The following is a 14,259-nucleotide window of genomic DNA, read 5'->3' as shown; positions in this document are numbered from 1 at the left end:
AACCTATGTTTTTTTCAGTGTATATATATATAGAGAGATTCTGGAGTTTGCCTCGGCATTGCGTGTTTCTTCATTTACTGAATCTCTCCAGACTCGCCGGCAGCCCGAGGATTTGCAGCGATACAGCGAGACATTGTTCTCAGCCAGGGCGGGTTGTATGCACCTCCTGCTCACGCTATTATTTTTGCTCGGACTAATGGTTGATGGGGTCTTGGGGACTCAAGGCGGGACGTTTCATTCCATTTTGCGGGAAGAACGCTGTGCAGAGCACCTCTCCCATAGCTATTTTATTGGATTTCACCAATACCGTCCCACAGTATTACCCACCTGGGAGCCACTGTTGCATCCTGGGCAATGGAGTCTGAAAATTTCTGACCCTATGCATCATCACCTGGGGATCCTTTTACTGAGGGGCGGAGCTATCATTCGCACCTATCCAGCGCGAGTAGGTGCACTCAAACTGCAGTGCGTCAGGACTTCCGTTTACTCCACCGCAGGCGCTGATGAGGCCACACCGGCAGAAATGCATTCGCCATCAATTCGTTATTAAAGGCTCTGCCATTGAATTCCCCGTTGAGGTTCCTGCTTCTTTCATTGAGAGGAGACGATTACTTCATATAACTGCGCGCTTTTCCAGAGGCGCGGTTCAGGAGCCCCCCCATCACAAGTGGACTGGAGATTCTGGAGTTTGCCTCGGCATTGCGTGTTTCTTCATTTACTGAATCTCTCCAGACTCGCCGGCAGCCCGAGGATTTGCAGCGATACAGCGAGACATTGTTCTCAGCCAGGGCGGGTTGTATGCACCTCCTGCTCACGCTATTATTTTTGCTCGGACTAATGGTTGATGGGGTCTTGGGGACTCAAGGCGGGACGTTTCATTCCATTTTGCGGGAAGAACGCTGTGCAGAGCACCTCTCCCATAGCTATTTTATTGGATTTCACCAATACCGTCCCACAGTATTACCCACCTGGGAGCCACTGTTGCATCCTGGGCAATGGATTCTGAAAATTTCTGACCCTATGCATCATCACCTGGGGATCCTTTTACTGAGGGGCGGAGCTATCATTCGCACCTATCCAGCGCGAGTAGGTGCACTCAAACTGCAGTGCGTCAGGACTTCCGTTTACTCCACCGCAGGCGCTGATGAGGCCACACCGGCCGAAATGCATTCGCCATCAATTTGTTATTAAAGTCTCTGCCATTGAATTCCCCGTTGAGGTTCCTGCTTCTTTCATTGAGAGGAGACGATTACTTCATATAACTGCGCGCTTTTCCAGAGGCGCGGTTCAGGAGCCCCCCCATCACAAGTGGACTGGAGATTCTGGAGTTTGCCTCGGCATTGCGTGTTTCCTTATTTACTGAATCTCTCCAGACTCGCCGGCAGCCCGAGGATTTGCAGCGATACAGCGAGACATTGTTCTCAGCCAGGGCGGGTTGTATGCACCTCCTGCTCACGCTATTATTTTTGCTCGGACTAATGGTTGATGGGGTCTTGGGGACTCAAGGCGGGACGTTTCATTCCATTTTGCGGGAAGAACGCTGTGCAGAGCACCTCTCCCATAGCTATTTTATTGGATTTCACCAATACCGTCCCACAGTATTACCCACCTGGGAGCCACTGTTGCATCCTGGGCAATGGAGTCCTTAAAATTTCTGACCCTATGCATCATCACCTGGGGATCCTTTTACTGAGGGGCGGAGCTATCATTCGCACCTATCCAGCGCGAGTAGGTGCACTCAAACTGCAGTGCGTCAGGACTTCCGTTTACTCCACCGCAGGCGCTGATGAGGCCACACCGGCAGAAATGCATTCGCCATCAATTTGTTATTAAAGTCTCTGCCATTGAATTCCCCGTTGAGGTTCCTGCTTCTTTCATTGAGAGGAGACGATTACTTCATATAACTGCGCGCTTTTCCAGAGGCGCGGTTCAGGAGCCCCCCCCATCACAAGTGGACTGGAGATTCTGGAGTTTGCCTCGGCATTGCGTGTTTCTTCATTTACTGAATCTCTCCAGACTCGCCGGCAGCCCGAGGATTTGCAGCGATACAGCGAGACATTGTTCTCAGCCAGGGCGGGTTGTATGCACCTCCTGCTCACGCTATTATTTTTGCTCGGACTAATGGTTGATGGGGTCTTGGGGACTCAAGGCGGGACGTTTCATTCCATTTTGCGGGAAGAACGCTGTGCAGAGCACCTCTCCCATAGCTATTTTATTGGATTTCACCAATACCGTCCCACAGTATTACCCACCTGGGAGCCACTGTTGCATCCTGGGCAATGGAGTCCGAAAATTTCTGACCCTATGCATCATCACCTGGGGATCCTTTTACTGAGGGGCGGAGCTATCATTCGCACCTATCCAGCGCGAGTAGGTGCACTCAAACTGCAGTGCGTCAGGACTTCCGTTTACTCCACCGCAGGCGCTGATGAGGCCACACCGGCCGAAATGCATTCGCCATCAATTTGTTATTAAAGGCTCTGCCATTGAATTCCCCGTTGAGGTTCCTGCTTCTTTCATTGAGAGGAGACGATTACTTCATATAGATATATACATGTGTATATATGTGTGTATAATTAATATATATATAAATATATATATATATATATATATATATATATATATATATATATATATATATATCAGGACGATTTATCACAAAGCCAAGTTAAGAAGACACTCACTCGTCTTCATTTTGGTGTTAGGCGGATTTATTAAATGATTGTTGCCATGCCTTACGCATGACGGACATTAAAGCTAAACTATCCTCTAATTACAAGCAAAAACAAATAAGAATTGTAACAGAGACAAGAGCACCTTTTCACTAATTCACACAAACATCACGTTTAATGGACATTAATCACTACAACACCCATAATGCGCTTTAATTGTTCATACAGGAAGTAGCCATGTGCAAAGAGAATTGAAATAAAAGAAGAACTTTACTCTGTACAATCTAATCCCGTGAACAAGGTCAGAGTTACCTGACCGAAACGCGTAGGGCATGGCAACAATCATTTAATAAATCCACCTAACACCAAAATGAAGACGAGTGAGTGCCTTCTTAATTTCGCTTTGCGATAAATCATTCTGATACATACCGGCGTGGCTCTGCCGGTAAAAAGTGCACCGCCCCAAGTAAGTGAGCGCCAGCGTCGGAATCGAATGGGCTACAAACCGTGGAAAAAAATAAATAATATATATATATATATATATATATATATATATATATATATATATATATGTATATATATATGTATATATATATATATAATATGCTTACAGTTCCGTTCTTGTTGCCGTCTGTCGTAACAAACGGGCGCAGACCCAAGTTTGGTGCAAATACTTTTTATTTCATTCCATTACGCCCTGCACCACCGCCATGACGCGTTTCGGGCATATCCGTGCCCTTGCTCACATATATATATATATATACGCTATCCGAGTGAAAGTAAATGCCTCTCAATCAAGTATGTTATTGTACTACTAAATGTAAACGTACATTCACACATATATTGTTGTATTATTACCAAGCAGAGGTCGTTTGTTCAAATGTCATATTAATGACATAAAACACCCTAATTAATTTTGGAAATCACTACCTACAGCGTCACATATTGTACCTTACCATGACATTGCAAAGGAAAACAACTTTAGTAATAAATGCCATTGTACACTGTTTGCTTCTGCATAGTACTGTAGATTTGTGTGGGATTTGATGTGTCGGTTGACAGACAGCTTTTGACACATTCGCTTCTGCCACTCGGTCCACGTATATTTACTGCTCCGAAAGCAAACATATTCTTTTGTGCTTATACATTGGAGGGGTTCAGATTGTGTCTGGGATCTGTGATTTTTTGCGGAGCTAATATGTACTTAGGAAAGAGAGGCTGGTAAAACAAAGCACGCTTTTCAGAACAAACAAAGCATGTATAGGGAGCCTATTCAATAAAACAATTGCCCAAGAATGGGATCTCCTACAAAGTGACACAGTATTTGGTAATGATCATATCATTTTAGACAGCAAGTCAGAATGAGACTCTGAGAGGGTGAAGCCAAAACAGATAGAGAAAGAGGGGGGTGATAGAGAACGAAGGTGAGGAGCGAGAAAGGGAGCAACAAAATGATAAAGAAGGACAGAAATGGGGAGAGAAAGAGAGACAGATCTGCTAGTGCCAATCTGCCACACTGCCGGCCTCCAAAAGGTGGGGGGGAGCCAGAAGTTTTGCAGATGGGAATCTGGTGCTTTTTGGCACATGCATCACTAAATTACCTCTTCGGATATAATCTGAGTAGTTTCTGTAAGGTGTGTGGACAGTGCTTACTTTGTAAAGGAATAAATGCCAGGGCCCAAAGTTTGCTATTGAAAGTTGGCGTGTAGAGAATCAAGGCTGCAGAGCCTGCATTCCACCTGATTCCTCTTTAATCCACCACCAGACGCTCCCTGACTTTTTATCCCACTCTTACAGATTCCTTTTCATCCTTCCTTGTGCACGTTTTTCCATCTCTCTCTTCTTCCTTCTTGCCCCTTTTGTGTTTTTGTCTCTCTTGCTCTGGGTAAAAGTCTGATGAGAAATAATAAGTGCTGGGCTCAAAAATGACTTCCCGCGGGCCCACAGTAAGCACACAGGGACCTATTTATGAGCCAGTTAGCGTCTCTCTTGCACCATGCAACGTGGTGGAAGAGCAACACAAACCTTACATATGATTTACGGAGTCACCCTAGGCCACTTTGGTGGCCTTGAGTTGCTCGCTAAATCTGGAGTAGGGCCCTGGGAAGGCATTCCATGGGCAATGCCTGGCATATTCCCACATATCTCTCATGGTTTTTGATGCATTCCAAGATTTACAAGAACTGGTAGACCTGGGAATGTGTCAAAACGTTACACCTTCTCAGGTGAGGTGTAACGAGGAAAAGTATCTTTATTTGTCCTCGATACTTCCTCTATCTATGTATGCTCCAATCTGCAGCACACATAGAGAGAGGAAAATACCTCTTAGGATTGTTTTTGTGCAGGAAGGTTTGTCTTCCAGCACAAACACAATCCTGCGTGCAACGCAGGCACCTTTGCACCATAGTGCAAGTGCATCTGTTGGTACTACGCTGTCAAAAGGGCCCCAGCACATTGGAAAAGGCAGGAATGCACTGTATATGGGCATTCCTGCTCTTCCCTGTCGTGCAGTACAGCGCAGTGCAGCAAGATGACTGCTGCGCTGCGTGACACGTTCGTAAATAGGCCCCACAGTGTGTCAGAGATAGCAGAAATGCCCCATATCGTAGTTGATATGATGCATGTCTGCTGTGTCGCTTTCACAACAACTTTGCTTGCTGTCCTGCATTGCGTGAAAAATGTGTAAATCTGCCCCTGCATATGTTGATGAGTGTAAGAATTTGTGTAACTCCCTCTCTAAGCTGCAGTGAGACATGATTTGAAACAGTATTTGTGCTGATGTTTCGGTTTGTTCATATATATTGGTGTTTCATGTATGCGTCATGCATAAAGGACGTTATTTGTAGGTTTGTTGTTTGACTCATGATAAGCTGTTTTGTGACTGTATTTTTGATATTGTGCGGTTGCATTCCATGTTTTTTTGCCAAGCAAATCTTTTATTCCATTTATGTGGAATGATTATTTATTTAATGTGTTTATTTTAGCTTGTTTTCTGCACCAAGAACGAGGCCCTAGGGCATCAGAGCACTTTACATATGGAAGAAAGTGTGCAATAGGAGTATACAGAGGAGTTAAACAAACTTGTATTACAGACACCAGAAATGAGAATTGTCGTACACATCTGGGCATCATATTTCAAGTGAACAGCAAAAGTTTGAATAAAGGTTCACGTAGAAATGAATAGCCTCCAATAAAATAAGGACTGAGGTTTGCATCCACGTTTGCCTTTAAAGACGTGCAGGTGATCAGCCTTCAAAGATATAGAAATCTCAAGAGGCAGAGAGTGTGGAAATGTGAGCAGATCCTTGAAGATAGGGTAGACCATCAATGGCAGGCATCTTAAAGAGATAAAGTGACTGGATTCTTCATGGTGTTAGGCGGTATTCACCAAAAGGGTTTTAGTTTTCTTTTGAACAGTCACAGGGGGGATTGCAAGTATCTCTGAGAGCATGTAGTTACACAGTCTGTGGGCATTATCGAGAAAGACTGCTTGGCTGTTTTAGTCTTCTCCAACTCCAGATTTCTAAGAAGGATGCTATTCACATTCCTAGTTGAATTTGACCTCCAGTGATGTGTAGTTTCTTGGCGAGGTTGCGGGAGTGTTCTTATGCATTGTCCTATGCGTAGCAGAGGCCAGTTTGAAAATGGATGTTGCTTAGGTAGGAAGCCAGTTCATTTAGAAGTATTGGGGAAATGTGGTCATATTTCAAATCTGGCGGCAGCATGCAGTGCCGCTTTGATGGCTGTCAACAAGATCTCATAATTTCTACCTACATTTAACTATGGTAATTAATTCTCGACAGGATAAGCGCCTGTGTGATTTGTTTTAAGTCTTGATCTGGGATGTATTGATGATCCCTAATTTGGTGTTGAGGGCAATTGTTGGTTTTGAATACCTGTGTTTCCACGTTCAAGTGTTTGTCCGGGTAGAATCCTAGCAATTTCAGTGAGTCCACTATGTTAGGACAAGTGCCCACAGGTGAGTCATCTTACAGTCACTCGTCATCCGGATGTTGTAGTCGGGGTGAGATGAAGACAAATTCCGTTGTTGTGGGGTTGAGTTTTGGGTGAAGTTTATCAAGGTTAGTGATACATTTCCAAAATCGTTTGGAGAGGAGATTTTCAGTTATATTTGTGTAGTATCTGCTTGGAAATGGAAGTTCTTGTTGGACAGGGTCAGGATATAGGCTAACACATAGAAAGGGTTGAGTGCAGTATTGAGGCTTGCGGAATGTCTTGTCGCGTGGATAATTATCAGAAAGGCAGGTATTATCTCAACTAGTGATATTAATATGTTATCTGGTTTTGTATGTGTAAAATGTGTGACCCTGTAAATCTGTATACTGAGAGATAAATGAAGTGAAAGTAAAAATATAACCATTGGGGTTTCTTGGCACTGAGTAACAGATGTTTACTGTTATCCAACTCAATGGTACTTCTTTTATCAACCTCAGATGGATGAAAGGCTGAGGGGACCCTCCAGGATTTTAACCTGTGACCATGAGGTTGAACTCAGGCCCCTGCAGTGGATGCCTTGTCGCGTGGATAATTGTCAGAAATGCAGGTATTTCCCAACTAGTAATATTAATATGTTATCTGGTTTTGTATGTGTAAAATGTGTGACCCTGTAAATCTGTGTACTGAGAGATAAATGAAGTGAAAGTAAAAATATAACCATTGGGGTTTCTTGGCACTGAGTAACAGATGTTTACTGTTATCCAACTCAATGGTACTTCTTTTATCAACCTCAGATGGATGAAAGGCTGAGGGGACCCTCCAGGATTTGAACCTGTGACCATGAGGTTGAACTCAGGCCCCTGCAGTGGATGCCTTGTCGCGTGGATAATTGTCAGAAATGCAGGTATTTCCCAACTAGTAATATTAATATGTTATCTGGTTTTGTATGTGTAAAATGTGTGACCCTGTAAATCTGTGTACTGAGAGATAAATGAAGTGAAAGTAAAAATATAAACATTGGGGTTTCTTGGCACTGAGTAACAGATGTTTACTGTTATCCAACTCAATGGTACTTCTTTTATCAACCTCAGATGGATGAAAGGCTGAGGGGACCCTCCAGGATTTGAACCTGTTCCCATGAGGTTGAACTCAGGCCCCTGCAGTGGATGCATTAGTCCACTCAGCCACCAGACCCGGCACTATGAAGGAGAAATACTTTCATTTCTCCTTGCTTTTCTGACTTAGTGTGTGCGCTGCACTGTACAGCACACATACAATGTGGGAAAAGGTTTAAAATTAGTCTGATCATAGTTTTGTACTGGAAGGCTATACTACTAGTACAAAACCTATGTTACACTCACGCAGACACCCTTGCACTATGGTGCAAACATGTGTGTTTAGTAAATTGCGATTAGTGTGAGAAACCTTGGGTGGCTCCATGGGAATGTCTTGCTCCACCCATGGTAACCCCCCCACCCCCCCACCCTTGGCGCTAAGTAAAGCAAATAGCGCTGTTTGCATTACTTTCTCGTTATTTGCAGTGCACTGGAAAGTAAATCAGGATAAAAAGATTTTTTGCCGATTTGCGTCACTTTTGTGATGCAAAAGCGGCATGCATTCGTAGTAAATCTCCCCCTAAGTTCCTTATTTTAGATGCTAGAGAAGGCAAAAGTTAAAGGGACACGTTTTATGCATGGAAATCCCCATATTCATTTTTTGCTCTCTGCACCTGCAAATATTGCTGGAGATCTTTACACCAAATACATTATGAAGATAGAGCTTGAAATAAACATCAAGAAACATAAGATTGTAAAACTAGAAAACATCTGTGAAACAGCCTACCTTAAGATGCAAAAACTGAATATTTAGGAACTACCTAGTTACCATTACAGTCATTACAAGTGTATTAATACCACACTGATGGACAGGCTCTACCAGAGCGAAGCTTGTACGTGAGGTGAGTTTCTTTGGAGGTGGTGATGAGAACCTTAACTGGACAATTTTAGGGGTTTGTAGGTTTTATGTTTCCACCATAACTACGCTGATGTACCTCATCACTGGTACATGTATTCATATATGTCTGAACGTACGTACACATGTACACACTTGTAAACCCTATGTAAGTAACCTTCTCTGAGGTTCTCATAGTGGCTGCATTGGTTGATGAAGAAACAATGTGCAGAAACAATGAGATAATGGGGGCAGCTCTCCTAACCTGTGACAAAAGCACCAATTACAATTATGTCAAGATCTTACAAGTGCTTGAAACTTGATTGGAAATGCAATTATAAGAAAGGGACATTTGGAACAGCCACAAGCCTACATTGTTATTATTATTCTTACATTAATCAAAGTTTACGCTGTCAGCTCTGATGAGATGGAAGCAGGAGAATACGAAGTGTCTATCTGACATTCTTACATTGAGGCAATTTCTGAAATCAGAACATTAATTATTTAACAGCATTTATGAACCACCCATGTGCCAGTCTGTAAATGTATTCCTGGTGTGCTGCCTTTTTCTTTTATTTACTTATTTTAGGTATTTGTTGAGTAGGGGTGCCTTAAGTTAAGCATTGGAGCTCTGTACAGGACAGAGTATTGGGCTGCATTACATAAAATAAGTTGGAACAGGTTCAAACCGATTAGTGCTCACTCCTGTACAAAGGCAGCAAACATGATTACAAATAATTAGGCATGTATAAGTGCTGAATTAGGTGAGAAGATGTTGTTGAAAGGGAAGAGTTGTTAGATCTTTCCTGTAGTACAGGAAGGTAGATGCTAGACTGAGGAAGGGACTTCATAGTATTGGTTTTTTTTGTTGTTGCAGTTTTGTATAGCGCAAACTCAACCCAAATGTATTGGAGCGCTTTACATGAGCACTAAAAGTTACATTACACAAGGACACATCTAGTTTTGTTTTTTGAGGCGGGGAAGAGTAAGTGATTTGCCCAGAATCACAGGATGTTGAGAATGAATGTGGAAGTCCATTAACTTTTTGATCAGGCAAAGAGGATAATAAACCGTCTATGGGTATGCTTTTAAGCTAGAGTTGAACATTGGTAATTTCTTTTATTTATTTTTAAGAAAGGAATATGAATTGTGTTTTGTTTTTTTTTCAGATTAAATTTGAGATACAATACCGACATCTGGCTCCCTGTGCAGGAAAATCAGTGGGTGTGCTCTACTGATTACATTTTGAGATAGCACTGGCTGTATGCAGTGTCATGTGCATGGAATTGGGACTTATTTGTTGCCAAGCAGGAATCCTAGGGGTTGATAGAGAGGTTGGAGAGTTTGGGGGCTTTTGGTACTCTTCGGAGGAAGTATATGCGTGAGTTTGAGGATTTTATTTGGCAAACAGGAAACAGTTGGACCAGCAAGAGAGTAACCAGACAGAGATTTGGCCATGTGAATGATATTATGGAGAGCCGCGTTGTGGCTGGCTGTGTTGAACGTGCCTGGGGGCTCCAGCAGCATAAGTAATCGCACATCCTCTGTTCATCATCAACCTCATCCACTTTGTGGTTGGTGACCTTGCTGCTATTGCATGATCTAAAGACACATTAGTACGCTTGAAGATGGATATGTTGCTCTCTGTGGGCTTGTATTTGAATGGGAACAGATGTTCTAGTATATTGAAGAAGAATAGAAAATATGTCATGGAGATCTAATTCCTAAATTTGGTGAGGTGACCTTCATACACTTAAGAGCAGGGGGTTTGACTCTAAAGCTACATTTTGCATTGCTGTTTCATAGATGTGACTGTATTATAATGTTGAGGAAGACATTGCCACATATATGTGATACCTGAGAGAGAATTCAAAGGTTTGCAAGGTGTTGCCTTTTTGGTGTGGAGAGGTGGTGTGTAACAAGTTATGATGTGTATGGATTTGAGGCTGCATAAATGCCTGATTCCATCTATTTTCTCTGCATAGAATGTGTTCATGCAGTTTACTTTTCAACACAGTGATAGGTGGGAAAGGGGATTTGATGCCTAGATAAAAAGCGTTAAAGATCATGGTTCTCTAAATGTTGTCCTTTGTGATGGATATCCTTTGCACATTAGGGTTTCTTTGCCAGTGGTGCTCCAGTCTGTGGGGTTCTTTTCTGCAGTCATACATATATTTGTTTTCCCAGGGAGGGGTCGGTTAGTCTAGAATGTTTTGTATTGGCCGGGGCATTGAATATGGGATATAGGCCTGTGAATATGGAAAACTGCTGCATTTTATAGGTGGGGAAGTGCTGTCATGTTGCGGTGGGAGGTTCTCTCCACGTTAGAGAGTTCCATGTGGATGACATCAATGTTCCAACATTCTGGAGAATATGCAGATGATTCTTGGTGGCTTTTTTATGTTGACATTTGAGTAGTATGTTGGAGCTAAACCAGCAAGATGGCTTATCAAGCTATGTTCTCACTACTGGCATCATGTGTGACCACAAGTTCAAATACCAGCAAGTCCACTTTATCTTTCTGAGATTGGCAAATTGGGCATCCTTTCATTTGATAATTTGTTTTAAGGGATACCTATTATGCACAATGGCAGGAAGAGCTTAGAAATGGAAAAAACGGTGTCAATAAACATTACATAAAGCAAGTAATTCTACAGAATAGCAGAGGGATTGGGTCAATCAGTGGTATACGTTAATATGCTTTCAAAACAATGTCTTTGGCGAGGAGATTTGGAACTCAGGTGAGTTTCCCTTGAAGAGATAGAACCGGATAGTGGTGGGTAAGGGTGAGTCCCTCAATAACTGGTCAGAAGTCCTCTTTCCCTGCTTTGTTTTTGTGCTTGTGTTTGTGGCTCCTGAGATGCTACACTCTTTAGGATGATGTCACTAAGGTTCAAGACCCTAAAGAGTGAGGCAAAAATCTAACCACTGTTGATGTACCAAAGTCTAAGAATGGGCAATTGAAGTATGCCTGGTAAGCAGAGATAGAGGCTCAGGAGACCAGGCTGAGGACAGTTGTATCTGAAGGGGAAAGGGAAGTCAGGACAGAACTTTCCATGGAGGAGAGGCTGAGAGGCAGGAGCAGAAGCAGGGGGTTTGAGGATTTGATACACTCTTCTGCCTGTGCACTGAGTGTTTGCTGTAGCCTGTGTCCATCCAAGATGGGCAGGGAGGTGGGTCTTTACAGGGTTTCTGGGATCAATAGGGAATATAGTATAAGATTAGGGTCTGAAATGTCAGCTATTTGTGCAATCGCTCAGCCTGCCTGTGGAAAGAATTCATGTTACAGTATCATTTATCTGATAAAACAACCCTCCATAGTTCAGCTCTGCCCCCTTATGGAAGCAGTTCCTGTTGCACGAGCATTCCCCTGTAAGACCACTTTCCACGGCGCCACATGCCCTCTGTGTGGAAGTAGTTCCTGCTGTAACACCGTCCCTGTGAGAACATCTCTCATCACCCCACTGTGCTTCGAGGACTTGTCTCCACTGCCCACGCGCCCCTCCCCGTGAACGGGGATCAGCAAATGAGACCTATGAGTAAACCGTATCTATTTATAAAGCCGTTTCTAGGCGCTACGCCGAGCTCGATAACTGGCTGATGAATGGCGGATCTGCATTTTCAATGACAGGAAAACGCGGGGAAAGAAACCCTAACCACCGTGCGGATAACAGCGAGAGATGTAACTTAAAGAGAAACAAGAACTGGAAGATTTTCTGAGGAGCCAAATACGGCTATTTTTCCTAAAATGTTAAAATACAAAGACATTCAGTGGCAAAGTAGTTCTAACAGAATTGTCATGAATGATTAACGCCCGCTGAGCATTAATCTCTTGTGTAGCGATTGAATGCAAGATATTTTAGTTCCCCATTAGACAAGTTGTACTATCGACCTATATATTATCGTATATATCCTATATATTATCCTTTGTATATCCCACGCCCTGGTCAGTGAGCCTGCGTTACTTAGGAGCCTCTCATAGGGGCATGCTATAAGAGAGAACACGCGCACGTGCGGCAACCCTGCCCTTCCGGTCCAAGGCACCGGCATGCTGTTATATGACATTAATTATATCCCTCCCAAAATTATTCCAGTGACTGGAATGCCTCTCCATTCCTTCGGAGTGTCCCACGAACTTCCCTCCACAACGCCAGCCTGCTCCTCCCAAGAGGAATGGTTTATTTCATTAAAAATGGTCTTTCAGGCACAATCCTCTCCTCTCCCTATTTTGAGAATAAATTACATTCCAAGTGGATGTTCGCATAATAATGTCTCTGACAATGCTAGCTACCCCAGATCTGACTCTCTGTATAAAAACAACAACTACGTGCTGCTACTACCACCATCAATAATTAAGATGCTCGCAGCGCCTGCACTGCCTCAAATCTCAAGCTAGAAATCTACTAATATTGCTCAGTGGGCTAGTGCCCAGCAGCAAAGATTTGAATACAACATGAGATTCTTTTGTTCCACGCCTGAATTTTGAAGTCAATAAAATCAGCACCACTGAGTAAGCTTTTTAAAGCGCTACGAAGTCCCACGACTAAGTCGCTCAGCACTATATTAAAACAAAATAGGTTATTCTTTACGAGTTGCAGAAGGTGTCACTGCCCCGGGCGCGCATCTTACCATCATGGCTTCTGCCTGCCTGGAGTCCAGCTCTGACACAGCCCTGCGGAAGCTCTTGGGGGTGGACCCCGTTGGGTTCGCAGCGGTCATCATGGGCAGAGCTGAGTGCACGCAGCCTGTGCTGCCAGGGAGCCTCGGCTGCTGGCCTTTTATAGGACCTGCCTGACGTCAAAGCCACTTTCAGTCCCTCCACCAGCCCTCCCTGCAGCCCGAGGGGAGGGGGATAATGCACGTCTGACCGATTAAATCTAATTGTTGCAATCATTGCCGACACCCCACCTCAGCAAACCGCCCCTTGCCACTTGTCGTCCTCCCGAAAAGCCTTTCAGAGACCACCTGTAACAGGCAGTTTGGTTATCCGTTGTTCTATCACAGGCAGGCTTGTGTCTGTCATTTGCACTAAGGGTGTTAAATTCCTGGCTTCGGAAAATGATGGAGGAGGTGGGGGAGGACGCTAGGTCGAAGAACATACCTAGAAGGAAAGAGGGAATAATTGCCTGAAAAGGTAAACCAGCCCTGCACGGTCGAGGCGAAGAGGCAAGCAGAGAGAAGGTGACAGAGAGCAGAAACATCGGAAGCCCTAAGGCGAAAACGGTATGACACAAGGCAGAGTGTTGAAAAGCGATGGAGGGGAGAAACCAAGAAAACTAGATGGAACAAGTGTAAATGAATTGTAAGATATACATAAAGTAAATAAAAGGGAAGAGAAAAACAATGAAAGGAGGAGAAAGAATGAGAGAGAAAAGGAGTGCAAGAAAGAACGCAATAAAGCTAAAGAGGACAGAGAACAAACTATGCAGGGGAGAAATAATAAAGGAACGTCAATCAAATATTACTGTATTGTTTTAAGAAAGAAAAAAAGAAAGAGCACAGCCAACACAGAAAGAAAGACCACAACCAACAAAGAAAGGAAAGAAAAAAGAAAGGAAGGTAGAAACATAGTATGAGAGGATAAAAGGAAGAATGAAATAAGAAAAAAACAAGCAACGATCCAAAATCTGATAAAGGTAATTAAAGGAAGAAAAAAAAGTTAGGTGGCGCTAGAGAAAGT

At 43.4% G+C, this 14,259-nt stretch overlaps 1 protein-coding gene across 1 annotated transcript in view; it reads right to left on the bottom strand.

The window, feature by feature from the left end:
- TH (tyrosine hydroxylase) overlaps nucleotides 1-13,308 on the bottom strand; it is a 403,874-nt gene extending 390,566 nt beyond the window's left edge. Inside the window, exon 1 of the mRNA XM_078682736.1 lies at nucleotides 13,209-13,308. Coding sequence (XP_078538862.1) covers nucleotides 13,209-13,301 — 93 coding nt within the window. The 5' untranslated portion in view covers nucleotides 13,302-13,308. The remainder of the gene's footprint in view (nucleotides 1-13,208) is intronic.
- Between the last annotated feature and the right edge of the window lie 951 nt (nucleotides 13,309-14,259).

This window comes from Lissotriton helveticus, chromosome 3_1 (genome assembly GCF_964261635.1).
Source record: "Lissotriton helveticus chromosome 3_1, aLisHel1.1, whole genome shotgun sequence".
Classification (NCBI taxonomy): Eukaryota; Metazoa; Chordata; class Amphibia; order Caudata; family Salamandridae; genus Lissotriton; species Lissotriton helveticus.
Note: the sequence above shows the minus strand (reverse complement) of the source record. Positions and strands in the feature narration are given on the sequence as shown.